Source organism: Sus scrofa, chromosome 12 (assembly GCF_054392235.1).
Source record: "Sus scrofa isolate SSC_HxYL_T2T_F1_AM1 chromosome 12, Sscrofa_HxYL_maternal_Yorkshire_Landrace_v2.0, whole genome shotgun sequence".
In the NCBI taxonomy this organism is placed as follows: domain Eukaryota; kingdom Metazoa; phylum Chordata; class Mammalia; order Artiodactyla; family Suidae; genus Sus; species Sus scrofa.
Window position 1 is genome coordinate 53,145,822 of NC_139394.1, and position 27,861 is coordinate 53,173,682.

A 27,861-nucleotide genomic window follows, 5' to 3' on the forward strand; every position below is an offset into this window, starting at 1 on the left:
TTCTCTTTTTTTCTCTTGACTCACAGTCCTTCCCAGAGCGCCATGGGCCCTTTGCTGCCCACCACCACCCAGAAGAAGAACCGAGGGGTCAGAGCAAGGGTGACGGGAGGCTGAGCAGGACGGAGGGAGGGGGCGGAATCATTCTAGGTAACAACTACAACAGCTCCAGTAACGATGTGGAGGCCCTGTGCTGTTTTACATTCATCGATAATCTTGCAAAGTTGGTGGCGGCCCCCTCCTATTACGGAGGAGGAAACTGAAGCCTGGAGAGGTTAGGTGAGTTGCTGGAGGTCACACAGCTCTAAAGCTTGGAGCCTGAGCCCTGAGGATAGGAGAGTGGATGTGGCTCTGGAATGGCTCTTACCTCCCTCCAGAGCTTACGGGGTAAAATGAAAAGCCATCTGGGAACTTCCCTTCTTCCTCTCCTGGCCCCTCACTCTGGGGGGCAAGGAGGGCATGGATCTTTCCCCAAGTTCAAGGAAGTCCCAGGATACTGTGAGTTCTGTGCCCCTCCCTGGTGATGCCGCCAGGCCATTGCTGCTCTTTGGCCCGGTGTTTGAATCCCAGGACCCTGTGTCTTTTGTGGCTGCTGTGGAAGTGGCCAGAACCCCAGGTGGGAGAATCCAGCCTGGTCTTGACATGCTCCTCCCTGCCTGGTCCTTGGGCCACCCGTCTGACCTTCAGATGCTGGGGCCTGGGCCTGCGAACCCTTGGCCCAGGGGGCCTCCTACCTAGATGTTTACCTGGGCGTCTCTGCAGACTGTGAGGGCCTGCGTGAGAGCACCTCCCAGCTGTGTCTCCCTAGAATACGCCGAGGATGACTCACGCACACACGGTCCCCGTGTGTACAGATGAGAGCAGAGAAGATGGGAGGTCAGAAGCGCCCAAGCTGGCTGTGACCGAAACCCCCTCTCCTTCCCCACACAGAAGCAGGTCGGAGGTTAGGCTCCAACTATGGGCTTCCGGGGAACTCCCTCTAACTGATACAAAAGTAAGTGCTTTGCAAAAGGAATTTTGTTATTAGGAACCCACGTGATGGCCCGGCCAAGGCCATGAGCTGCGTCTGGCTTACCCTGGCGCTTTCTGCCCCTGAGAAGGTGTCACTTCTGCGAGGGAGCAGGCCCAGTGGTCGAGGGCTGTTTTCACCTTTCCTCTTTCACTCATCAAGCTCTTTATCTTTTTATCTTTTTATTTTTTTTAAGTTTTGTGGCCATGCCTGTGGCGTGTGGAAGTTTCTGGACCAGGGATTGAACCCACACCAAGCAGTGACCCAAGCTGCTGCAGTGCAATGCTGGATCCTTAACCACTAGACCAACAGGGAACTCCCAAGCTCTTTGTCTTAATTGGGACCTTCTCAGTGGAGAGTGAGAGAAATCCAACTTCTGTTGGCTTTAGGAATAAAGGGATTTTTTTTTTTTTTTTGTCTTCTTAGGGCTGCACCCACAGCATATGGAAGTTCCTAGGCTAGAGGTGAATCGGAGCTGTAGCTGCTGGCCTACACCACTGCCTCAGCGACACAGGATCTGAGCCATGTATACGACCTACACCACAGCTCACAGCAACACTGGATCCTTAACCCACTGAGTGAAGCCAGGGATTGAACCTGCATCCTCATGTGCCCTAGTCGGGTTCGTTACTGCTGAGCCACGATGGGAACTCCAGGAATAAGGGATCTCTTACCGGCTCTTACGTACCTAGAGGTTGATCTGGCTCCGATGATGTTGCAGGGAACCTGATCTTTCTCATGTTCCCCGTCTCTGTCATTTCTCTCTCCTGCTTCCCTCTGCTCTCTGCAGCCCCAGGCTTCCATCCTGTGGTTCAGCAACCCCAGGGGTGGGGGAAGCATTCTGGGAATGAGTCCTGTTGGTGCACGTGGGTCTCCTGCTCACTCCTGCACCAGCCACTGCAGCCAGCGGGGGAAGCCCCGCTTGGTCAGGCCTGGCCAGGTGCCCCCCTCGCCCCCAGGAACAGATGGAGCACAGAGCTGGTTTGCTCGGAGGGAGGCCAAAAGGATGCAGGGTAGGCAGGCCCCAAGGTATCCACAGTACCTGTTGAGCATCTCCTGGCTGTGGGGTGGGCGCAGCGGGAGTGAGAGGTCTGAGTGTGGAGGGGATGTCGGGTGGGAAGCCAGTGGTCTATGCAACCCTAGAGGGTGAACCACACGGGCCTTCCTTTCCTGGTGAAGGTGGGCCTGAACCAGGGACTACCAGGCTCCTGCTGAGTGGCCAGTTGCCGTGGAGCAAAGACCCCACACCCGCCACACCCAGCCCTGAACTAGGCCAGGACCCTGTGCCACTCCCCTAGGGCGTGAGGCTGCTAAGGAAACAAAATAAAAGTGCCTGTGCCTTTTGTCCACGATCTGGGGATCTGACTCCCAGCTCCGGGGAAGGTGGGCCAGTGCGAAAGGCCAATGGTGGCCGCTTCTCCACTGTCTGCTGGGACTGGGGGCCTGGCACCCCATCTGTGACCCCTACCCTAGGTTGTGTAGTGTATGTGCCACACCTTTGTATGGGGCCTCTTTAGTGAGTGCCTCTTGTGTACCGGGCATGGTCAGCCCTCGTGCAGACAGAGGTCGGGACCAGCCTGTGGTTCTCGTGGGAAAGAGACGCACACACAGCTCAGCAGGAGCAAGACACATCTGTTTAGACGCTCAAGGGGTCTGAGCAGCACAGAGCTGGGCCTGGGTCTGTGCCTGTGTCTGCGAGGGCACTTTGTAAGCATGTGTGTGATTTGAGCGTGAGCTTAGATGTGTGCACGTGTATGTTGATGTGTGCATGTTTGTACAGGGAATTGTATGTGTATGAGGTATACACGCGGGTGTGTGTTAACATCTGCGTGAACCTGTGTGTGTGTGCACTGCCCCTGCACGTGTGTGCTCATGTGTACCTGTAGGTCCTGTACATACATATGTGCACGTGTGCGTGTGCCCCTGTGCCCACATGGGTGCATGTAGAGTTTTGTTCTCATGCACATGAGTTGGGGGGGGTGCTGGTTTATCTCGCACAAGATGAGCCATGATGGGGTGGGAAGGCCAAGGTCCCACCTCTGGCAGCCCCGGGGAGTTGCGTGGAGGCACCAGTCTGCGGGGCTCCGTGAGCCTTCCAGCCAGATCTCCCCCCCCACCCCCTCCCCAGCCCCCAGGCACAATCGTGGGAATCCTCCGGCCTCCTTGAGTTCCGGAAAGCCCAGGCTGTGTGGGGCAGAGGTGCCACCTTGGGCTGTGGTGCAATCTGCTGGCCGAGCCCCTTCCGGAGCTGTGGGTTCCTCTGGGTGTGGGGAAGCTGCCCTCTGCGACCGCCCCTGCCTGTCTTGGTGCGTCCTGAGGGACAGGACACACCTCCCACCCCGCAGCCTCACCCACAGGAAGCCCGGTTGGGGGGCAGGCAAAGGGGGAGGTGCCATGCTAGGCGCCCCGCCCTACGCCTGTGGCCATCAACCCCGCTCCACCAAGGCTGCAGCCGTCGTGCCAACAGCCCCGGGGGAAATCTCTAGACGCGGGTCCTGAGGCCACAACCATGTTTGGCAGGAAGCGCAGCGTCTCCTTTGGGGGCTTCGGATGGTGGGTGACAGATGGGAGCCGGTGCAGGGGTGGGAGCGAGCCTGGCTGTGAAGCCTGGCGGAGCCTGTGGCCGCCGGTGCAGGGGGCTCGGAGGTTGTGCCTGAGACCTGGTTAGGGGCCGGGAGGGACCTTTCAGACGCCTGAGCGGGATGGAGGTGGGGGATCCTGAGGGGCATCCGACACCAAGCTTTCCTCACTGTCCCCTGGGTACAGTCTTCTAGGGAACCCAGAGGTCAGAGCCGGAGCCAGTATGAGTGCGACTTGCGCGTCCTGTGTTGCTGTGTATGTGTATGTGCATCTGGGATGATTGTGAACGTGTGGGTGTCTGAGGCTGTCTGTGTAGGCGTGCACGTCTGTGCAACCAGGTGTGAGTTGTGTGCCTGGCTGGGTGGGTATGCCTATGTGGGTGACCACGTTTGTGCCCTGCGTTTCTGAGCAGGTGCTGGTCTGCCCCTCGGGGCTTCGGTACCTGTGTGTGCTCTTGTTGGCGCGTGTGAGTTTTGCTCCTCTCACGTCGTGGCAGGGAGAGTCTGGGGCCTGCTGGGCCTTTGAATGGCCCCTTCTCCGCAGGCGTGAGCTGTGAGAGGAGGGGACAGACCAGTCTCCATCGGTTCCTCCCCGCCTCCCTCTACGGCCAATCCCGGCTCTTCCGGAGCCTGCGCTGCTGGGTCTGTGCTCCAGCTTCTTGTCTGACCTTCCGGGCCACTTTTTGCCACTACGCTCCTGTCTGGGGCAAGGAGGGGCCCTTGACTCCTCGTGGGGCCTGGGATGGGGGGGGGGAACTGAGGTCAAAGGCTTGTCTTTGGTGACCAGCTGCTTGCAGCTCCTCCTCAGCTGGGGAGCGGGATCTAGTGGTTTTCATTATCGGTTTCCTTTCAGCCTCTGGGCCTGGGGCCATGGTCAAAGGAGAGGTTCCTATGGCTGGGGGGAGGGTGGCCTGGGCCGACCTGGTGTGGAAGCTGGGAGGCCAGCGAGGGGGTATAAGAGGTGAGGGAAATAGGGAGGGAGCACAGGGGCTGCAAGACAAGTGCTCGGGCCTCTGGCGTGTGACCTGCTCCCACGCGTGCGCAGATTTTTGATCTCTTTCCCCTTCTTTGAAAGCACTTTGCCAACCTTCCTTGGGCAGGAAGGGGTTATGGGTGCTCCATGTCTGGCAGATGGAGCAAGTGAAGATGAGATGATGCCAGCCCAGTGCCTGCTCGGGGGCCCTCCCCAATGCCCCGGTCAAGGGGCCGCTGTCCTGAGGGTGGGGTCCAGCCTTCTTCCAGGTCAGGGATGGGCATGTGAGACTGGCCTGGGCTTCTTGCAGGGCAGCCTTCAGGCGGTGAGTTGCTGTCCTCCGAGGTGCAGCTTTCTCTGGAAGGCATAGAGCAGGCAGAGGGCTTGTGCTTGGCTCCTTGTGTGTGTTCAGTAGATGCCTGTGGAATGATGAAGTGAGGTGTTTTCCCCATGACAGGCCTTTGGTTGGGGGCACATTGAGTGGAAGGCCTGGCAGGGCTTCCTGATGGGTGCTGGAGGGTTGAGGTGGGTATCACGTGGGTTTGGCTGTCAGCCAGGAGGGGATATTGCAGTTGATTGAAGGCTAAATTACAGGTTCCTGGAGCCTGGTCCACTCCAGACAGTGAAAAGAATCTTGGAGGTGGTATTTTCTTTCTTTTTTTTTTTTTAAGGGCCACACCTGCGGCATCCGGAGGTTCCCAGGCTAGGGATCGAACAGAGTTGTAGCCACAGGCCTACACCATAGCCACAGCAATGTCAGATCCGAGCCGCGTCTGCGACCTACGCCACAGCTCACAGCAACGCCAGATCCATAACCCACTGAGCGAGGCCAGGGATCCATAACCCACTGAGCGAGGCCAGGGATCGAACCCACTCACGGTTCCTAGTCGGATTCGTTTCCACTGCGCCACGAGGGGAACTCCAGGGGTGATATTTTCAAAGCTCCACTGGGTGCCAGGGTGGATGTCCACTAGCCTCAGGGTGGACAAGGTATGCGGGTGAATGGGGTGGAGTGGGGGCGGGACGAGAGAGAAGCTGGCAGGGAGAGCCTGGGGACCCTGGTTTCCTGAAAGGGAAAAAGCCCAATGTCACAGCGCTGCCCTATCTCCTCCATCTCAGCCCTGCCAGGCTGTACACCCCGCCCTTGGGGGCCACACCCCAGCGTGGGAACCCTGTTGACTGAATAGGTGTGGATGTGGGTGCCGGGACTGGGGCTGCCGTGACCCAGAGTATGACCCAGAGTGTCGGCAGTGGTGTGGTGGTCAGGGGAGCGGGTGCTGCGCCGTGAACCTGGGTTAAGGTGCTGCTACACCTCTGCTCTTTGAGCAACCTGGACAGGACACTTCCTCAGTTTCCCTGTGTGTGGGAATTTCTGCCTTAACCACAACATAGGAATGTGGTAAGAATTAAAAAAAAAAAAAAAAAAAAAGAAAAAAAAAAAAGGAGTTCCTTTCATGGTGCAGTGGTTAACATATCCGACAAGGAACCATGAGGTTGCAGGTTCAATCCCTGGCCTCGCTCAGTGGGTTAAGGATCCGGTGTTGCTGTGAGCTGTGGTGTAGGTCACAGACGTGGCTCGGATCCCGTGTTGCTGTGGCTCTGGTGTAGGCCGGTGGCTACAGCTCTGATTAAACCCCTAGCCTGGGAACCTCCACATGCCATGTGAGCGGCCCTAGAAAAGGCAAAAAGACAAAAGAAAAAAAAAAAAAGATTACCTGAGAAAATAGAAAATGTAAGGGCTTATGGTTAGGGGTTCCAGTTGGGGTGCTCCGGGATACAGGTGTCACAGCAGAATGCAGGGGCCTGCCTTGGGGGTCCACCTTCCTCCCATATGGTGGGTTGAATGGGGAAGGAGAAGGGTTTGCATTCCAGAGAGGGTTTGGAGCCATTGAGACCCCCAGGGAACTCATGGAAACCCCAAGGAAGGGCCCCCCCCATTCCCTGGGAGGCACGGTTGGGGAACGGGGGGGGACGAAGCTGGGAGGAGGGACCTGGACCAGGAGCCTCGGGTGTGGCTTGTTTTGTTATTGGGAACTGAGATCAGAGGATGCTGGGAGTTCACTCAGAGTGAAAAGATCCCACTGGCCCCCAGCTCAAGGGCTTGGTGCTAACTTGTGATTGTTGGGAGAGCTTCACATCCTCGTCGTCGTGTGACCCTAACACTGCTCCCCTCCCCTCGCTGGCCCTGGTAGTCGAGTGTGCGGGGAGCTTGTGGCAGGGCTGAGCTGCTGGACAGAGGTGGCTCTAAGAGCTTTGCAGGATTTCAGACATGCTGGAAGTGGTGGTGATTTTGGCAACATTGATGGTGATGGTGACACTGGTGTTTGTGACCCCTAAACAAGAGGAGACACAGACGGTGGGACTCTCGCCTACCTTTCTGTCTCTGGGGAGAGCAAGGGGCCTGTTTTATGAGCCATAAGGGCTGGCATATGCCGAGGGTAAAAATAGAAGCCGAGCGGCACTGCCTTGTCTTGCAGCGAGGGTGGGTGCAGGCTGGGGTGGAGGAGCTGGCTGCCAGGATGGTCTGCTGCAAACGTGATCTTGCCTGCTCTGAGCTCCTGTGCCTGATAGAGCCTACCTCCCGTGCACCCTGGAGCCTGCTGTTAGCTTCTGTCCCAGGAGTGGCTTCTTCCTCCTTGGAGGGACCGGCAGCTCCCAGAGCAGAAAGGTCCCTGGTGCTGGAGGGGGTGGCATCTTTCTAAAGCAGAAGCCCAGGACGTATCCATGCATTGGCTGTCCAGCTGCCAGTGGCCCGTGAGGCTGCATTGCAGGGTCCTCTTGTGGAGTGTGGGTAATAGAGGGAAAGAAATACAAAGTTCTTAAGATCCCTGGGTCTGGAGTCAGATATCAGGATCCAGACTGGGCCAGTGATTTTCTTCTCCTGAGCCTGTGTCCGAATCTCCAAAGAGGGAGAATACCAGGACCTGTCTCATGGGGTTCTGAGTGGCTCCAGCCCTCCCAGAGCGCCCAGTCCTCCCTTCGTGGGCTGAAGGAGAACTTCCTCCTGAAAAAGTGTCGCCCCCCGGCAGGACCCTGTGGGGCTGGTGGTCTGGGCTGGCTTCGGGACCTGTCCCCAGCAGGGGCTAGGTGGGAGCCTTCAGCCCCCCGCACTGATGGAAGCCCTTGCTTTTCTCTCGGCAGGATCGACAAGACCATGCTGGCGAGCCTGAAGGTCAAGTAAGTAGCCACTTCCTGTTGTGTAAAGGTCACAGGTAACAGCTGACGGAGCTCTGCTGGGGGAGCTCCGGGTTGTGGGCTGTTGCATTTGCTAGGTACCCAGTTCAGGGGCTTCAAGGTTGAAGGAGGCTGGACTCGGCTCTTGATTTCTGAAGTGTGCGGGGAGCGGCAGATGTGGGGAAGGAAGCAGCAGGCACCAGCATGACGTGTGTATAGCGGTGCGACTTTCAGGTCCCAGCTCAGGGGTGTAAGAAAGATAGTTGTATTTCCCATCATTTTAAGTTTTATATGGCGCCTCGGTCCCATCAGGCTGTCTTTCTAAGATTCCTATCTACCTGGAAAATTGTGCCCCACAGTTCTAGGAGCTGACAAAGCACCTGTGTGTGTGTGTGTGTGGTCAGTTGGCCACTGAGTCATCTGTTACCAGACACCTGTCATCCTGATCAGCCTGGCCCTGGGGCTCTCTGAGAATTTTGGCACCAGATTCAGGGTCTGAGCATTGCCTGCCTCGGTTTACCATGTGTCTGCTCATCGGTCTGGGGAGCCTTGAGCAGGTGCCCTTCTGTCCTAGAACCTCCGATGGCTCTTCTCTCACCACCTCCATTCCTTTTCCCTTCCTGTTTCTGGTTAAACTATTTCATCTGCATCGGGATCCTCTTTCCCCCTTGAGACTTAACGAATGTCAGCTCGCATCTGCATCCCGCCCTTGGGCAGTGGGCGCTGACCAACAACCTTCTCCAACTGAGGGACTTGGAAAGGAGGGGCAGTTCTAGGAGGGAAACGCAGCATTGGTCTCTAGCTCAAAATATTATCCTGCCTTATGGGAATTAGCTTGTGCGTGAAAAATTCCTCTACTGAGTGTCCCCCTTCAGAGGCAGCCCTTCCTGCTTGTTGCTCCTGCCTCTCAGCTGAAAGGTTTTCCAGGATGGCCTCCCTCTATCGTGCCATTTAGTTGTCAGCACTGACCAGGCATCTTCTGGGTACAGGTCCCTGGACCGAGCACAGCCATGCTTGAGAGTTGGCACAGAAGGGGGTCAAAACAAGAAAGCTTCCCACTCTGGTTTGTTTTGCTAAGAAGGGTGAGGATGGGCAGTGACGGACAGCAAACTGTCCCTGCCTCCTTAGAACTTTTAGTCTCTCTGTGGAGTTGATGCCAGGGATGCAGTGGGAGCAGTCTTGGAAGACTTCCAGTAGGAGGTGGCTTCTAAAGCAGCTCTTAAAGATGGGGTGGGACAATGGGTGCACCCGTGGCTGTGCTGGTTGGCATGGGGTGTGCTTCAGCGCAGCCTGGCATTTAGGGCAAGACACTTTTGGGCAAGACACTTCACTTCTCTGGACTTCAGTTTCTGTATCCTTTGTCCAGTGGACACAACAACGTCTGGCCTTCCTAGAGCTTCCTGTCTGCATGTTGAATGAGATGCTAGACATGAAGCTGAGTTGCTAATGGGTGTAGAGTGGTAGGAGTTGGGGTTTTTGGTGCTATTTTGGATATCTAGTTCAATTGCACAAGGGTTTATTGAAGGCCTCTTTGCTTTAACAATAAAGATGATACCTGTCACCCAGAAGGAAATTAGTTATAAGGTGGAGTGAAGCATTGGGGGCATAGGCCAGTGTTGAGATTAGGACCCCAGTGGGGTCTCTGGGCCCCCAGGGGACCGTCTGAGGGCTCAGGCCTTGGGGAGGTAGTGTTAAGAGGGTTGTTTGGGATGGCTCGTAGGGCCATGTTCTTGCTTGTACTTGGTTAAAAGTCTTTGGATTGTAAGAAACAGAAGATGAAATTTATGTTAAAAATCCCGGGGGATATCAGGGAACCCGAGGGGAGGAGGTGAAGCATGAGCTCAGGAGGGTCGAACAGGAGTTGGAAACCCATCCCCATCAAAATCCCAGCAGGCTTCGTTGCCAAAATTGATAAATTGATCTTAAAATTCTCATGGAAATTCAAAGGATAATCTTGAAGAATAAAGTTGGAGGACTATACTTCTTGATTTAAAATTTGCTATCAAGGGAGGGTTATCAGGAGAGCTTGGTACTAGCATAGGACTGACTTATAAATCAATAGAATAGGAGTTCCCAGCGTGGCACAGCGGAAACGAATCTGATTAGGAACCATGAGGTTACAGGTTCCATCCCTGGCCTCACTCAGTGGGTTAAGGATCCAGCATTGCCGTGAGCTGTGGTGTAGGTTGCAGATGCAGCTCGGATCCCGCGTTGCTGTGGCTCTGGCTAGGCCGGCAGCTGTAGCTCCTATTGGACCCCTAGCCTGGGAACCTCCATGTGCTACGGGTGTGGCCCTAAAAAAAAAGACACAAGACAAAAAATAAATAAATACAATAAATAGATAAATAAATAATAAATAAATAAATGGAATAGAATTCGGAGTCTAGAAATAAACCCTGTCGTTTGTGGTCAATTGATTTTCAATGAGTGTCATGATGAGTCAATGGAGAAAAATAGAGTTTTAGCAAATGGTGCTGAACAATTGATTTCCACATGCAAGAGAATGAAATTGAATCCCTTTCTCACATATATACAAAAATTAACTCAAAGTGCACTCAAAGACCTAAATGCAAGAGCCAAAAATTATAAAACTCCTAGAAGAAAACAGAGATGAAAATCTTTGTGATCTCAAATAAGGCAGGGGTTTCTTCGATATGACATTGACAGGATAAGCAAGAACAACAAATTGATAACCTAAACTTTATCAAAATTAAAAACTGCTAGAATTCCTTGGTGGCCCAGCAGTTAAGAATTTAGCATTGTTGGTGCTGTAATGCAGGTTTGATCCCTGGCCTGGGAACTTCCACATGCCTTGGGTGTGGCCAAAAATAAAAATTTTAAAGCCCTTATGTTACAAAGGACATCAGAAAGAAAGTAAAAAGGAAACCCACAGAAGAGGAGAAAGTATTCTCAAATCACATATCTGACGAGGGACACATATCTAAAATATGTAAAGAATGCTATCAGGAGTTCCTGTCGTGGCGCAGTGGTTAACGAATCCGACTAGGAACCATGAGGTTGCGGGTTCAGTCCCTGCCCTTGCTCAGTGGGTTAACGATCCGGCATTGCCGTGAGCTGTGGTGTAGGCTGCAGACGCGGCTCGGATCCCGCGTTGCTGTGGCTCTGGCGTAGGCCGGTGGCTACAGCTCCGATTTGACCCCTAGCCTGGGAACCTCCATATGCCGCGGGAGCAGCCCAAGAAATAGCAACAACAACAACAACAACAACAACAAAAAAAAAAAAAAAAAAAAAGAATGCTATCAATTCACTAATATGAAGACAAAAACACGATTTTTTTTTTTTCCCACTGTACAGCAAGGGGGTCAGGTTATCCTTACATGTATACATTACAATTACATTTTTTCCCCCACCCTTTCTTCTGTTGCAACATGAGTATCTAGACAAAGTTCTCAATGCTATTCAGCAGGATCTCCTTGTAAATCTATTCTAAGTTGTGTCTGATAAGCCCAAGCTCCCCATCCCTCCCACTCCCCCCCCCTCCCATCAGGCAGCCACAAATCTCTTCTCCAAGTCCATGATTTTCTTTTCTGAGGAGATGTTCATTTGTGCTGGATATTAGATTCCAGTTATAAGTGATATCATATGGTATTTGCCTTTGTCTTTCTGGCTCATTTCACTCAGGATGAGAATCTCTAGTTCCATCCATGTTGCTGCAAATGGCATTATGTCATCCTTTTTTATGGCTGAGTAGTATTCCATTGTGTATATATACCACATCTTCTGAATCCAATCATCTGTCGATGGACATTTGGGTTGTTTCCATGTCCTGGCTATTGTGAATAGTGCTGCAATGAACATGCGGGTGCATGTGTCTCTCTTAAGTAGAGTTTTGTCCGGATAGATGCCCAAGAGTGGGATTGCGGGGTCATATGGAAGTTCTATGTATAGATTTCTAAGGTATCTCCAAACTGTTGTCCATAGTGGCTGTACCAGTTTACATTCCCACCAGCAGTGCAGGAGGGTTCTCTTTTCTCCACAGCCCCTCCAGCACTTGTTATTTGTGGATTTATTAATGATGGCCATTCTGACTGGTGTGAGGTGGTATCTCATGGTAGTTTTGATTCGCATTTCTCTTATAATCAGCGATGTTGAGCATTTTTTCATGTGTTTGTTGGCCATCTGTATATCTTCTTTGGAGAAATGTCTATTCAGGTCTTTTGCCCATTTTTCCATTGATTGATTGGTTTTTTTTGCTGTTGAGTTGTATAAGTTGCTTATATATTCTAGAGATTAAGCCCTTGTCAGTTGCATCATTTGAAACTCTTTTCTCCCATTCTGTAAGTTGTCTTTTTGTTTTCTTTTTGGTTTCCTTTGCTGTGCAAAAGCTTTTCAGTTTGATGAGGTCCCATGGGTTTATTTTTGCTCTAATTTCTATTGCTTTGGGAGACTGACCTGAGAAAATATTCATAATGTTGATGTCAGAGAGTGAAAAACACGATTTAAAAAATGAGCAGAGGGGAGTTCCTGTTGTGGCTCTGTGGGTTAAGATCCCGACATGCGGAGTTCCCGTCGTGGCGCAGTGGTTAACGAATCCGACTAGGAACCATGAGGTTGCGGGTTCGGTCCCTGCCCTTGCTCAGTGGGTTAATGATCTGGCGTTGCCGTGAGCTGTGGTGTAGGTTGCAGACGCGGCTCGGATCCCGCGTTGCTGTGGCTCTGGCGTAGGCCGGTGGCTACAGCTCAGATTGGACCCCTAGCCTGGGAACCTCCACATGCCGCGGGAGCGGCCCAAGAAATAGCAACAACAACAACAACAACAACAACAAGACAAAAAAAAAAAAAAAAAAGATCCCGACATGGTGTCCATGAGGATGTGCGTTTGATCCCTGGCCTCTCTCAGTGGGTTAAGGATCTGGGATTGCTGTAAGCAGTGGTGTAGGTCATAGATGTGTCTTGGATCCCACATTGCTGTGGCCGGTGTGTAGGCTTGCAGCTGCAGCTCCGATTCGAGCTCTAGCCCCAGGAACTTCCATATGCCACAGGTGTGGCCATAAAAAGAAAAAAAAATGAGTAAAGGATCTGAATAGACATTTTTTCCAAAGAAGATATATAAATGGCCAATAAGGGAGTTCCCGTTGAGGCACAGCAGAAACAAGTCTGAATAGGAACCATGAGGTTGTGGCTTCAATCCCTGGCTATGCTCAGTGGGTTAAGGATCCGGCGTTGCTGTGAGCTGTGGTGTAGGTCGGCAGCTGTCGCTCTGATTCGACCCCTAGCCTGGGAACTTCCATATGCTGCAAGGGCGGCTCTAAAAAGCAAAGCAAAACAAAACAAAGCAAAAAACAGATAATCACAAGTGGTGATGAGGATGTAGTGAAATTGGAAGCCTTACACACTGCTGGTGCGAATGTAATATGGTGCAGCTGCTTTGGAAAACAATTTGACAGTTTCTTCAGCATGTGGAGGTTCCCAGGCTAGGGGGCCAACTGGAGCTGTAGCCGCCGGCCTACGCCAGAGCCGTAGCAACACGGGATCCGAGCCGAGTCTGCGACCTACACCACAGCTCACAGCAATGCTGGATCCCTAACCCACTGAGCGAGGCCAGGGATCGAACCTGCAACCTCATGGTTCTTAGTCGGATTCGTTTCCACTGAGCCACAATGGGAACTCCCAATTTGGCAGTTTCTTAAAAGGCTAAACATAGAGTTACCATATGACCAGTAATTCCAATCATAATAAGTATATATTCAAGAGAAGTGTAAGCATGTGTCCATACAGAAACTGGCATGCGAATGTTCATAGTACATTATTAATAATAGCCCCAAATGGAAATAATGCGAATGTCCATCAACAGATGAATGGATAAATCAATGCAGCAAACCATACAATGGAATATTATTTACACCTAAAAAAGGGATGAAGTCCTGATTCATGCTACAGTACAGATGAACCTTGAAAACATTATAAGTGAAAGTCAGACACGGAAAACCACATATTGTATGATTCCATTTATCTGAAACATCTAGAATAAGCAGATCAATAGAACCAGAAAATAGATGACTGGTTTCCGAGCACTGGAGAGGTTATTGGGAGAATAAAGGAGTGAATGCAGGAGTTCCCATCGTGGCGCAGCAGAAACGAATCCGACTAGGAACCATGAGGTTTCAGGTTTTTTTTTTTTTTTTTTTTTTGTCTTTTGTCTTTGTTGTTGTTGTTGTTGTTGTTGTTGTTGTTGCTATTTCTTGGGCCGCTCCCGCGGCATGTGGAGGTTCCCAGGCTAGGGGTTGAATCGGAGCTGTAGCCACCGGCCTACGCCAGAGCCACAGCAACGCGGGATCCGAGCCGCGTCTGCAACCTACACCACAGCTCACGGCAACGCCAGATCATTAACCCACTGAGCAAGGGCAGGGACCGAACCCGCAACCTCATGGTTCCTAGTCGGATTCGTTAACCACTGCGCCACGACGGGAACTCCAGGTTTCAGGTTTGATCCCTGGCCTCGCTCAGTGGGTTACAGATCTGGCGTTGCCCTGAGCTGTGGTGTAGGTCGCAGACATGGCTCGGATCCTTTTTCTTTTTTTTTGGTCTCGCTTGTGGCATGCAGAAATTCCCGGGGCAGAGATTGAACCTGGGCCATGGTAGCGCCCTGAGCCACAGCAGCGACCACGCTGGATCCTTAACCTGAGGCACCACCAGGGAACGTCCTGTGCTCAGTTGTCATCACACACTTACTCTGAGATTTCACAACTATCTCGAGAAGCAGCTACCACCCTTCTCAGCATTTTACAGAAGAGAGGGATGCTCGGGAAGGGCGTTTTGTCAAGGTCGTCAGTGAGGAGGCCATCCAGGTGGGATGTGAATCCTGATGCAAATGGAGAGTCTGGTGCTTTGGCCCCAGAATGCTCCTCTGCCTCCATAACCCTGGGGGAGGCCCAGGTTGAGAGAGGTCTGTGAAGGATGACCCTGAGAGGCAAGGGATGCAGGGGGCCTGAAGCCACACAGGAACACCAGAGAGGGGTGGCGGTGGCAGCACATGCAGGAGAAAGTGTTGGGAGGTGCAGGTTATAGTCCCACACTAACCAATGGGCAAATCGTTAACCTCTCCGAGCCTGTTTCCCTATCCTTAAATGGGAGGGTTGGGCTGGTGTCCAGCCTGTTTTCTTCCAGCTTTGATGTTCTGGGAGTTTGCCCTTGTGCATTTTGTCTTTTCCTGTGTCTCTCAGGACCTTGATCATCATAGGTGCTTGCTGTTGAATAAGCGAATGCATGAATGAATGAATGAATGTGGGATAAGGTCTGTGTCTGCAGTAGTTGAACCGTAGTCAGCTGGACGCCTGCAGAGGCGACGCCAGGTTGGCAGGGCCAGGTGTTTGCTCATGCAGGTCCTTGAAGCAGCATCCAGAGGGGAGGACCTGCGTTGGGAACCTCAGATCCTTTCCTCCGCTCTTTTTTTGGCGGCCCCTTGCCCTCCCTCTCAGAGACCCCTGCTTCTCTGCTAAAGAAAGAGGAGTGTGTGTATGTGTCTGCTGCACGGGCTGGTGAGCCATGCTCCAACCGTCTGAGATGACTGCTGTGCACAGACACACACCTGGGGTGGTTTGGTGCAGCCTGTCTCCACTGCTGGGGCCACAGCATCATGTACAGTCCTGATGACCGGGTGAGTCTAGAACCCACTACCCTGTAGGGAAAAGAATCCATCCTTTTATTTACTTATTTGTATTATGCATTTATATATTTATATGTATTATGTATTTATTTATTTATTTTGGTTTTTAGGGCTGCACCTGCAGCATATGGAGGTTCCTAGGCTAGGGAGTCAAATCAGAGCTGTAGCCGCCGGCCTAAGACACAGGCACAGCAACTCGGGATCTGAGCCACTTCTGTGACCTACCCCACAGCTCACAGCAATGTCAGATCCTTAACCCACTGAGCGAGGCCAGGGATTGAACCCACGTCTTCATGGATATGAGTCGGGTTCGTTACTGCTGAGCTATGATGGGAACCCTGTAATAGCTTTTTTTAACACATCAGTTGGCGGCCACTGATGAATTATCAGTTCATTTCCCCATCTTTGACCACTGGGTCTTTGTTTACTGTGTGTTACAGGAATCCTTGGGGCACCACAAAGATTTGCTAGAACCATCTGGGGCTGCCACAACTCAGTCAGCTTTTTTCCCCGCACACCTAAGGCATCTGAGTTGGCTGAGGTTGATAAGGACAGGGGGAGCTTGCTGTTTTGGTGGGTGAGAAGGTTGTATGCATTCAGCTCCCATTTACTGGGCATCCATATTCCAAGTCCAGTGCTAGGCCCTGGGTTGGTGGGAAAGCAAAGATGAAAAAGACACAATCTTGGCGTTCCCGTTGTGGCTCAGTGGTTAACGAATCCGACTGGGAACCATGAGGTTGTGGCTTCTATCCCTGGCCTTGCTGAGTGGGTCGGGGATCTGGCGTTGCCATGAGCTGTGGTTTAGGTCACAGACACGGCTCGGATCCTGCATTGCTGTGGCTCTGATGTAGGCCGGTGGCTACAGCTCCGATTCGACCCCTAGCCTGGGAACCTCCATATGCCGTGGGAGCGGCCCTAGAAAATGGCAAAGACAAAAAAAAAAAAAAAAAAAAAAAAAAAAAAAAAGACACAATCTCTGCTCATGAAAGTGTGCAGTCCCGTAGGGAGATGGGCAGATGTTCCAGTTGCAGTGGACTATGACAAGTGCTAACAGAGGTGTCCTCAGAGGGGATGGAGGAAGGCTTTCTGGAGACGTGGTGGTGCCTCGGCCATCTCCAAGGGGGGGCGAGGTCCGCCTGGATTGCAGGCAGCAGTGGCGCACAGGCAGCGAGGTGTGGATGGAGTGGGCTGGGGGGACCTGGGTGTGGTTATTACAGAAGCCAGATCACCAGGTGGGAATGTGGGGTCTGGCTGGGCCACGTCCAGGAGTGTGGGAGGGCTGTGTGGAGGGCTGGGCTTCCCTCTCTGGGTGACAGGGAGCCACGGAAAGGCTCTAAGGCAGGGGAGTAGTGTGGCCAGATTTGAGTCTGCAGGTCCCTCCGGCTGCTATCTGCTGACTCATTGGAGCTGTTGGAGGCCCGAGCAGTGGGGCTGGGGAGCATAGACGGATTGGAGAGCTCTCCAGGAGGTGGATTCCCTAGCTTGGAGCTGGTATGATGTGGCAGGTGAAGGCCAGGGAGGGGTCAAGGTGAAGACTCAAGTTTCTGGGTGAGCCCTTGAGTGGATATTGGTCCTGTGTCCAGAGATAGGGGGTTTGGGCAGCACAGGCTAGAGAGAGAGAGAGTAAGGCTCTGACTTCTGCTCCCTCTTCCTCTCCCCTCTCCCATATGGCCGGCTTGGGCCTCAGCTTTTATACCTACCCTGTCCCCCTAGAAGGGCACAGAGGAGAGAAGCAGCATCTTGAGGGGTCCTGGAGCTGGTCTGCAGCCGGGGAAGCAGGCTGGGCAGCTCCCTCTCCCTGGCCTTGCATGCAGAGTGGGTGGTGGTCCTGTACTCTGGCCCCTTCCCCCAGCTCCAGGTGTGTGGCAGGTGAGTGCCAGGTGAGCACAAGCTGTTGCTGCTGCTCTTGTAACCGGCAGCTGGCCATACCTGGTGTTCAGGGAACCCACTTCCAGACACGTTCCCGATGGAGCCAAGGGCAACGTCCCTCTTTCTGTCCCACGTATCAGCCCTGGTTCATTGACTTCTTTAGGCTGGTCCCCAAGCCTGAGAACAGTGCTGGCGTGTGTAGGTGTGTGTGGGTGTGTGTGCATGCTTGCCCGTGCAGGTGGACATGAGCTTTGAGGGCCCATGTGGGTGATTGTGTGGTGCCTTTTTTGGCTTTAGCGAGTTCCTATGGTAACCACGAACATGTCTGTTTTGGGATCCGGAGTCGTGGGGTGTGAGTGGCTACAGGGAGAAGCAAGGCGGGCGGGTGCTTTGCTGGTATTTGGGCTGTGGCCTGATTTCATTGCCAGGCACTGGGGAAGCACCTGGAGGTGCCATTTGCCAGGCAGCAAGGTCTGCACACCCCAGGGACTCCTTGCTCCTGACCTTCCACCTGGCCGGTCCTCACCATGCCCAGGAAGCCCTGGTGAGTTCCTGTTCTCATTTCCTGATGGACACGCAGCTCCCTGGGTCTCAAGCAGGTCTGGTGTATCTGGGGATGGGCAGCAGGAAGCTGGCTGGCAGCTCTGGCCAGTAGGTACTGGGCCTTGGGGCTCTTCTGACATGGGCGCGGGATGGTGGGCAGGAGAGGCTCTGCTTGTTCCTGGGGTCCATCGGGGTGTTTTCCATGTGTCTAGTGAGATGAATGGTGCTGGTTGAGCCTGTAGGACAGGCTTCCCTGTGGGGAGCAAGGGCAGGGATACAGGGGAGCAAAATCCAGGTGGGGCAGCCTGTGGCCTGCCAGCCCAGGTCCAACTCTCCCTGGGGGGGCCTCCTTGCCCCATTCAGCTCCCTGAAAGTTCTTGTGGCTCCCTGGGGCCCTGGTCATGCCCTTGAGCTGCTTCAGAGGCCTGCTGACCTGGTCTGGATGCGGAGACCAGGGTTCCACGGGGAGGAGGCCAGAGGGCTCTGCTTGGCTCATGGGAGCTGGATTTGGCCAAGCTCCCATGGGCTTTGGGGAGAGGCTCTGACTCCCCAGGCTGTGCATCCTTTGTGCTCCTGTCCACACACTGTGGACCTTTGGGTGTGTTAGGACCCCTGCATCCCCTTGGAGAAGCTGATGGACAGGTTCCCAGGAAGGACTCAGGGGGTGTCTGGAGTTGGGGGCTGCTTGCTCCTTATTGCCTTTCTCCTGCTGGTTCCTCTGGGGCTGGGAGCTGGGAGTGGGGACAGGGGTGTCAGAAGGAGATGTCACTGGCCCCCTGGTTTGCGCTGGGAGGAACCAGCTGCTCCCCCCCTTAGGGGGTCCTGGGTGAGGCTATGTTGGGATACGGGCTGGGTGGCAGGTATTGCTGGGTCTGGCTGGGGACTGAGGTCCTGGTGATGGGAAAGGAGAGAAAGGAAGTGGACGTTCTATGCTTTTTCCAGACCCTCTTGGCCTTCGCTCTCTGGAAGGCTGAGTCCAGAGCTTAATCCTCAGCACCTTTTCTTGGAAGCATTGGAAAAGGGAGAGAGAAGCCTTCAGGAAAGACCCCCTGATCTCTGGAGTCTTTGAATCTTAGGGCTTGAAATAAAAAAGTTAAATTAGCCCCTCTGTGAATCCTTTGGGCCCCTAAGACTAGTCTCCTGGCCTGAGCTTGGTTACCTCCAATGACAGGGAGCTCATTACCTTGTAAAAGATGCTTATTCTACTGCAATACAGCTCTGGTTGTTTAAAGCTATTATTTTCATCTGGAATCTCTGTAACTGCCACTGTTTGGTCCCTCATCTCCTAAACAAGGCTAATGTTTCTGCTTTCTCCGAGAGCCCCCTCAGACTTTGGAAGGCGGCTCCTTTTCCCTGCGCCTTCTCTTCCTCTGGTGGGTCATCCCTGGCCTCTTTGGCTGTGTTTGGGATTTCTCACCGCTTGGGCTGATCTTTGTTGGAAGTGTTCAGATTTTGTAGGCTTCATTCAAATCCTGGCCAGACTGGCCTGGGTAGCCTGGCATGTCCTGAAGGACGTGACGATGGACAGTGAGAGGTCATGGGCTTCAGCATCCTTATTTGCACATCAGTACACTGAGACCCCAAGTGGGGGTGCGCTGAACTTGAGATGGCTCAGCTCGAAGGTGGTGGGTGCAGGACCAGGACGTGAGAGCTTGGCTCTTGGCCTCTCTGCAGAGCCTATCTCCCTTTCTGCTTCCTGATCCACTGTTCCACCTTCTCCACTTTCTGATTTAGGATCTCGTCTCTTCTTTCTGAAGACAGACTGGGTGCCTGCAGGGCCAAATACAGGCATCGGGGGAAGAGGCGGGGGGGGTCTGGGGGCACCGGTGAGCACACAGCTCTGCCCTTCAGGAAGGCTGCCTGTCTCCTCAGATCTCCCACGTTACAGGAGAAGCTGGAAATCTGGAGTTTTAGGCAAAATCTTGACAACTCGCTCAAGAATTAAAAAAACAAAGCCATCTGTGACCCATCCTGCAGGCCAGATTTACCCCCACCTGTGCGCTTCTTCTGTTCCAGGTGTGTCGGCTTTCCAGGTCCGAGTTCCCCTCTCCCTGTGGCTGACTCCGGGGTCCCTTCTCCCCACGCCACCCCTTCCCCGGTGCTCTCGGCTGCCTTCAGCTGCTGACTGGTCATTTCCTGCTCTGGCCCCAGACCAGACTCATTCTTAATTAACCTCTTCTCTCTTTCAAATCCTGTTCTTTGTCACTGGGTCGTGCAGCCCCTGAGTCAAGGGGGTTGGTCCTCTCCCGCCCTCCTCCTGGTCAGGCCTGGTATCTCCTGCCCAGACGGAGACAAAGGCTGTCTAATTAACCTCCTCCTCGGGGCTCTGCCAGCTCTGACTAATTCATCATCCCCACGGCCATCTCTAACTGCGCCATGGAGGCCCGGAGCCGTGGCACCAATGATTGACCTTGTTCATGCTTGTCCCTGGGACCCTGGTAGGGGCTGGGCAGTCCTGGGTTGCATTTCCTTTCCCGTGACTTCTCTTCCTGGCATTAGCACCCCTAAACGTCCTTGGTCCACAGCAGATAGTCGGAGCCTTCCGTGCCCCCAACCAAAGCACTGGTTCCCAAGCTTTTCTGCACTTTGGTGTCACCTGGAAGGCTTAAAAAATATCCTCGGATTTCCCGTCGTGGCGCAGCTGAAATGCATCTGACTAGGAACCATGAGGTTGTGGGTTTGATCCCTGGCTTCACCCAGTGGGTGAAGGATCCAGCGTTGCCATGAGCTGTAGTGTAGGTTGCAGACGCGGCTCGGATCTGGCATTGCTGTGGCTGTGGTGTAGGCCGGCAGCTGTAGCTCCGATTAAACCCCTTAACCCTCCGTATGCCACAGGTGCAGCCCTAAAAAGAAAAAAAAAGAGAAAAAGAAAAAAATATATTCTCATGCCCAGGTTGCACAATTCCAGACTTGGAAATCAGTGTCTGGGGTGGGATCCAGCACCAGGACTTTCTGAAGATCCCCGGGTGGTTTCAATGTGCAGCAAAATTTGCCTCCCCCTGCCCCGCATCCCAAGGAGCAAGTGAGTGTGATAATACTCAGTGGTTCAGGTGGGGCTGGGTGTGAAGGTGGGTTGCAGGTGGGTGAGTCTCTCTAGGCCAGGGTTTTTGCTCAGCATTTGTGGCTGAAAAACACTGTTGTGGGGGCCTCTCTGGTGCCCTGAAGGATGCTGAGCTGCATCTTTCACCTCTGGGTGTGAGATGCTAGCACCCTACCCCCTAGTAGTGACAATCCACAATGCCTCCAGGCATCACTGAGTTTCTGGGGCAGGGGTCTCAGTGCTCCTCCCCAACCCCACTGAGAAACGGCTCCCAGCCCAGCCAGGTCCACCTGTACAGCATTCTAAAAAGGAGCAGAGGAGAACGCTACCAGCCAGCGAATCCCATCTGAGTGGTTCATTCGTGGGCTTTGGAGTCAGGCAGCTTATGACTCCATTTCGATTCCACCCAGTGGGTGACCTTGGGCAAATTATTTAACTTCTCTGTGCCTCGGTACATTTCTAGGTTTTGTTTTTGTTTTTTCCCCCTCACCGCTGTCCCTCCTCCTGACCTTTAGATACAGCCAGATGCTGTGCCTTGCTGTTCTCTGTTGCTGTTCAGCCTTGACGTGTGATTCTGCTGTGTGCTGCCCCTCCCATCCCCCTCCCCCGGGCGTGAAAGGCCTTTACTTCCTCCCCCTGCATCAGCACCATCCCCCAGCCTCCCAGGACCCGCTTAGATGCTGCTTCCTCCATGCACACTGCTTTCCCTTTGAGAACAAAATGCTCCCTTCCTTGTGCTCCTGGAGCAGCTGGAACCTCAAGGGTCACCTTTAGCTCCCTCTGCCCCACGGTGGTCCTGTGGTTTCTGACTGTGCCCCTCTCCCCTGGAGGGCTGAGGCTGTAGGAGCCCCTCGGGTGCCCCGCCCGGCTCTGTCGATGTTTGTTGTCCAGGTGAGGCGGCCGACCCCTCCCTGCCTCGGGCTGAGCTGTGAACCGGGCACGTTACCGCATTGTCATCCTCCACCCTGGCCCCCGGCTCATTCTGAGAGGGTGGAGTGGGCGGAAATCCGTGCCTGGCAAGCCACAAAGCCACATAACTGAATTTTGGAGCCCTGCCCTGGGGTGTGTGTGACACCAGCCATTACCTCTTTTCTTGGTTGCCATGTCCCTGGCAGATGCCATCTGGAATTGAGGAGCTTTAAACCCCAGACTTTCCCAGGCCCCTTTCTGGGCCAAGGAGCAGCCCCTTCCCCACCCTGCCATACCCTATCCCACCCTGTCCCCCACTTCAATCTAGTGGACCCGTGGTTGTCAGTGGGCAGTGCAGACCCACCGTGGGGACTCTGCTTCCTCAGGCCTGGGTGGGGCTCAGAGAACCTGTTGTCAGCACCAGAGGTGGTGCTGCTGGTGCAGCTGGGTTTGCAGCTGTTTGGGAACTAGTGACATTTAAAGCTTGTTCCCCACAGTAAGAGTCAGTGGTTAGGTTCCTGTGCTCTGGGTGACCTTGGCTAAGTTACCCAACCTCTGCATGCCTCACTTTCTTCATCTGGGGCTAATAATAGTACTTCTGTGTAGGTCGTAACTGTGCTGAGGTTTAAAGGAGATAATTCAGGTGAAGCATGGGGCACAGTGCCTGCCACATGGTCAGCGCCTGGTAAATGCTATCTGCCTCAATATTTCTGATATCAGTAATAACAGTCCTGGGCTGTGTGGATACATGTAACCACGTGACACGCCCGCACGCATGCAGACATACCCCCGTGGGCAAACCCGAGCCCTGTGCCCCCAGACCCAAGCCTGCTGCTGAGGACAGACACGTGCAGGTGCAGTCACTGCAGACTCCGGCGTGGACACACCGTCCCTCGATAAGCATATCAGGAGGGCAGACGAGTGGGGACCCGAGCCCCAGATGATCGGGGCTTTGATTTCATTCACACTCTGACCGTATTCCTGGAGTTAGCAGCACCGGGGCTGAGCTCCGGGTGCTGAAGGGGCCCCTTGTTTCCGTAGCAACCATGATGCAGTGAAAGGAGGAGGAGGAGGCAAGAGATGGGAGAGGCCTGATCCAGCTGCCAGGGGCGTCCTACCTGCTATGGGCTCCACAGCCTCAGCCAAGCTGAGCCTCCCGTTTGGTTAGTCTTTTAGAACAACGACCCGGCAAACTGCGAAGGGCTCATGACCCGGAATTGACAGTTAATCTTTGGTTGCGTTTTCACAAAACCTCTTTTAAAAAATTGTGGTAAAGTATCTACAGAGGCATTAAGTACATTTATGTTGCACGACTCTCACCACTCTCCATTTCTAGAACTTTGTCATGGTCTCAAATGGAAACCGTGGGAGTTCCCGTCATGGCGCAATGGTTAACAAATCTGACTAGGAACCAGGAGGCCGTGGGTTCGGTCCCTGCCCTTGCTCAGTGGGTTAACAATCCGGCATCGCCGTGAGCTGTGGTGTAGGTTGCAGACGTGGCTCGGATCCCGCGTTGCTTGGCTCTGGCGTAGACTGGTGGCTACAGCTCCGATTCAACCCCTAGCCTGGGAACCTCCATATGCCATGGCAAGTGACCCTAGAAAAGGTGAAAAGACTAAATAAATAAATAAATAAAATTGAAACTCTGGCTCCACCAAACACTAACTCCTCATTCCCCACCTCTCTCCAGCCCCTCACAACCACCATGCTGCTTTCTGTCTATGAATTTGACTGCACCCAGAGACCTCATACAAGTGAAATCATGCAGTCTTTGCCCTTATGTGACTGGCTATTTTACTTAGTATAATGTCCTCAGGGCTCCTCCGTGTCACAGCAAGTGTCAGAATTCCCTTCCTTTTGAAGGTCGCCTATTAGGCCTTTGTATATAAATGCCACATTTTGTTCATTCAGTCATTTGTAGGTAAATCCCTGGGTTGCTTCCACCTTTTGGCTGTTGTGAATAATGCAGCTATGGGCAGGGGTGTGCAAATATCCGAGTTCCTGCTTTCAGTTCTTTTGGGTTATACCCAGAAGTGAAATTGCTGGATCATGTGGTAACTCTATATTTAACTTTTGGAGCTTTTTTTTGTTTTAAAGAAAGAAATAAAATGTAAACCATCATAAAGTTAAGTTCCTTGGAAGCTCCCGTCGTGGCACAGTGGAAAATGAACCCCACTAATATTCATGAGGACATGGGTTCGATCCCTGGACTCGCTCAGCAGGTTAAGGATCCGGCATTGCAGATGCAGCTCGGATCCTGTGTTGCTGTGGCTGTGGTGTAGACTGGCAGCTATAGCTGTGATTCGACCCCTAGCTGGGAACTACCACATGCCACAGGTGCGGTCCTAAAAGACAAACAAAAAAAGACAAACATCATAAAGTTAAGTTCCTGGGAGTTCCCTTCATGGCTCAGTGGTAAACGAACCCAACTAGGATCCATGGGGTTGCGAGTTCGAACCCTGGCCTCACTCAGTGGATTAAGGATCCAGCGTTGCTGTGAGCTGTGGTATGGGTCTCAGATGAAGCTTGGATCTGGCGTTGCTGTGGCTGTGGTTAGGCTGGCAGTTGTAGCTCCGATTCAGCCCCTAGCCTGGAAACTTCCATATGCCACGGGTACAGCCCTAAAAAAAAAAAGAAAAAAAAGAAAATGTGAATTCTTGGAATCACTCCTTCTCAGCCCCATCACCTTGTTTCCTCCGTTTGTAGAGGTGGGCACTGTCAGGAGTTTGGTGTGTTTTTCTCAGTCAAGTTTTTTTTAATACTTTCAGATCCATAGGATAGATATCTAGAAGCACAATATCATTTTTTGCGTGTATTAAAAATTCACATGCATGATGTCCTTTTGAAGTTCTGTGTCACGAGGGTGTTCTGGCTTCAGACTGCTGGGGTTCAGGTCTTGGCTCTGCCACTTAACTGCTGCGAGTCCTCTGGCAGGTTACTTAATTTCTTGGTGTCTCAGGGTAGTCCCCTGTAAAATGGGAATAATGGTAAACCTTCTTGTAGGGTTCTTTTGGGGGTTATGTAAGCTGACATATGTCAAGTGCTTAGAACAGAGTGGGGACACAAGAGTCCCACTCAGTGTGTTAGTTGTCACCATTCTAACTTTGCCTTTGTGTCCTGCTGCCTGGATTTTGGAATCCATCCACGGGGCTAGAGAGAGGTCTAGCTCCTTCTTTTGAAGGCCAGGCAGTAGTAGTTTGCACAAACATCACATGTTTTGTTTCCTCCGCTGTTTCTCTCCTGTTGTTTCCATTGTCTGATACTATAAACAATGCCGCAGTGACTGTCCCCTCCCCTGACCTTCTGTGCATTCGTGTGGGAGGTCACACGGGGAGGGACCTGGAGGTGGGGCTGCTGGGTTGCAGCTCTACCACATGTCGCCTCAAGAGAGCTTTTACCATCAACGCTTCTAGCCAGGGTGTGTGAGAATTCTAAGGTCTTCCTCCTCCTGTCCTCACTGATGTTTAATTTCGCGTTGACTTGATGGACCACAGCAAGTTCTGTTTTGGTCTTTATTGTACAAACATTACTGTCACTCTGAATAAGTGAATGAAAGCTTTCATGAATGACCTCCCTGAGTCTCCCCCGTCAGGCCTGGACGGATGTGCTTCTGCCCACATTTTTTTCTCTGTTGCATCCAAGAATTTTCCCATATTGGGAGAGTCTTCTTTTCCCCCCTTTAAAAATAACTTTTTTCCTGATTGTAAAAATAGTATGTGCTCACTGCAGATTTAGAAAATACATGCAGGAATTCCCGTCATGGCTCGGTGGTTAACGAATCCGACTAGTATCCATGAGGATGCAGGTTTGATCCCTGACCTTGCTCAGTGGGTTAAGGATCCAGTATTGCCGTGAGCTGTGGTGTAGGTTGCAGATGTGGCTCAGGTCCTGCGGTGCTGTTGGCTGTGGTGTAGGCCAGTGGCTGCAGCTCCGATTCAACCGCTAGCCTGGGAACCTTCATATGCTGCAGGTGTGGTCTTGAGAAAGCAAAAAAAAAAAAAAAAAAAAAAAAAAAGGAAAGAAAAAAGGAAAATACATACAAATATTAAGATGAAAAAAAAAAAAATCCATGATCCACTGCCTAAAATGTTCTTTTTGATGTGTTTCTTCACAGTCTTTTTGTGCTTGTTAGCTTCTTTTTAAAACTTATCATATAATGACATTTTCAGCACCTTTAAATATTCTTTAAAAACATAATTAAAAATATTGCATACCAGGAGTTCCTTGGTGGCCTAGTGGGTTAAGGATCTAGTGTTGTCACTGCTATGGCTTGGGTTTGGTCCCTGGCCTGGGAATTTTTGCATGCTGTGGGCGGAGCCAAAAAAAAAATACTGCATGCTCTACTAGCATTTTGATGTTTTGTAGTTTATCTAACCACTGTTTTTAGATATTAAGATTCTTTTTAATTTTTAGCTATTAAATTTTTATTATTAAGTAATGTTGCAAAAACATCCTTGAATATAGATCTTCATGTGTATCTTTGATTATTTCCTTTGCCTGTCAATAAAGGTAAAATGTTTTCACATTTTCATTTTTAAATTTATTTGAGAAAATGTTTCTTAGTGACTCTTGCCTGTTTGTCTGTTGGGATGTTCATATTTTTCATGTTGATTCGTTAGTGCTTTCTTTAAAGTTGTTAATTCTGGGAGTTCCTGTTGTAGTTCAGTGGTAATGAACCTGACCAGTATCTGTGAAGACGAAGGTTTGATCCCTGGCCTCCCTCAGTGGGTTGAGGATCTGGCATGGCTGTGGCTGTGGTGTAGGCCAGCCATTGTAGCTCCCATTTGACCCCTAGCCTGGGAACGTCAATATCCCACATTTGCAGTCCTAAAAAGCAAAAAAAAAAAAAAAAAAAAAAGCAAAAAAAAAAAAGCTGTTAATTCTTTATCATTCATATTTTTATTTCCAAATAATCTTTCCCAGTTTGTCCTTTCTCCATAAATTTGACTCTGTTATTTCAAGAATTAGTTAGTGCAAAAGTTTTTAATTTTAAGATGGTAAAATCTGGAGTTCCCATCGTGGCTTAGGGGTTAAGAACCCGACTAGTATCCGTGAGGATGCGGGTTCGATTCCTTGCCTTGCTCAGTGGGTTAAGGATCTGCCATTGCCTCAAGTTGCGGCGTAGGTTGCAAATGCAGTTTGGATGTGGCATTGCTGTGGCAGTGGGGTAGGCTGGCAACTGCAGCTCTGATTTGACCCCTAACCTGGGAGCTTCCATATGCTGCAGGTACAACCATAAAAAGAAAGAAAAAAAAAAGATAGTAAAGTCTGTCAGTCTTTTCATTTGTGACTTTTTATTACTTTTATGCCTAGAAAAGTCCTTCTCCATCCAGAAAGTTGGTGGTTGCCTATGTGTTCTTTTCTTTTTTTAAATCAGTTTTATTTCCTTTTTACATTTGATTCTTTAATTCATTTGAAATTGAGTTTGGAGTAAGATGAGAGATGAGCTTACAGTTTCATTTTCTGCAAATAATCAGTCAAGTGTTCCAGCACTAGACTTTAGTTTTCCAGGTGCACCACTACAATCTAACATATCCAAAGTTATCTTTCTGGGTTTCTGTTTCATTCCGTAGACCTGTCTGTTGAATTCTGTGCAGGCTCAGAGATGAAAAAGAGCAAGGTTTGCTCAGGTAATTGGTGAGGCTGGGTGCTCAGAGGAGTGAGGGTTCAGGTTGAAAGGTAGGGGGCCTACTTGTGCTGGTGGGACTTGAAGGTCAGATTGTGTTTAGTTTATTGCACTATGCGGAGATGGTTGGAGGTTTTGAGTAGGGTTCTGGAGCGGGGGGTCACTGTGGCTGCTGGGGTAGACCCAGTGGGACCTGGTTGGATGTGACATGGACATGGACCAGCAACGGGTCAAGAGAGAGAAGCAGGTGGGTTCAGGTGTGACATGGAAGCAATATATGCTTATAGGATGCTCCAAGGTAGAATCTGAAAAAGGTAGATTGCCTGGAGTTGGCTTGGGCAGAAATGGGGGAGCCAAGGACTCTACCTTGGTATGGCATCCGAATGACCCAGATAATTGTTCTATTCATCAAGTATTTTCCAGGTTGTAAAAACTTAGATAGTGATGGTTTGATATAACGGTATGGAGGACTGATAATAATTTTTAGCAAACGTTGAGTGCTTGTTCTGTGCATC

General features: G+C 51.7%; 1 protein-coding gene across 13 annotated transcripts in view; it reads left to right on the forward strand.

The window, feature by feature from the left end:
• RAP1GAP2 (RAP1 GTPase activating protein 2) overlaps nt 1–27,861 on the forward strand; it is a 212,785-nt gene that overhangs the window by 27,082 nt on the left and 157,842 nt on the right. For 11 of the 13 annotated variants that reach the window (XR_014821518.1, XR_014821524.1, XR_014821523.1 and 8 more), the window contains one exon: nt 7,700–7,735. Coding sequence is in view for 10 of the 13 variants with exons in the window: in XM_021067635.2 (XP_020923294.1) it covers nt 7,700–7,735 (36 nt within the window). In the remaining 3 variants the exon portion in view is untranslated. Of the gene's footprint in view, nt 1–3,427; nt 3,560–7,699; nt 7,736–27,861 lie in introns of those variants that run through there. The other 2 variants (XM_021067637.2, XM_021067640.2) reach the window with 1 other exon arrangement.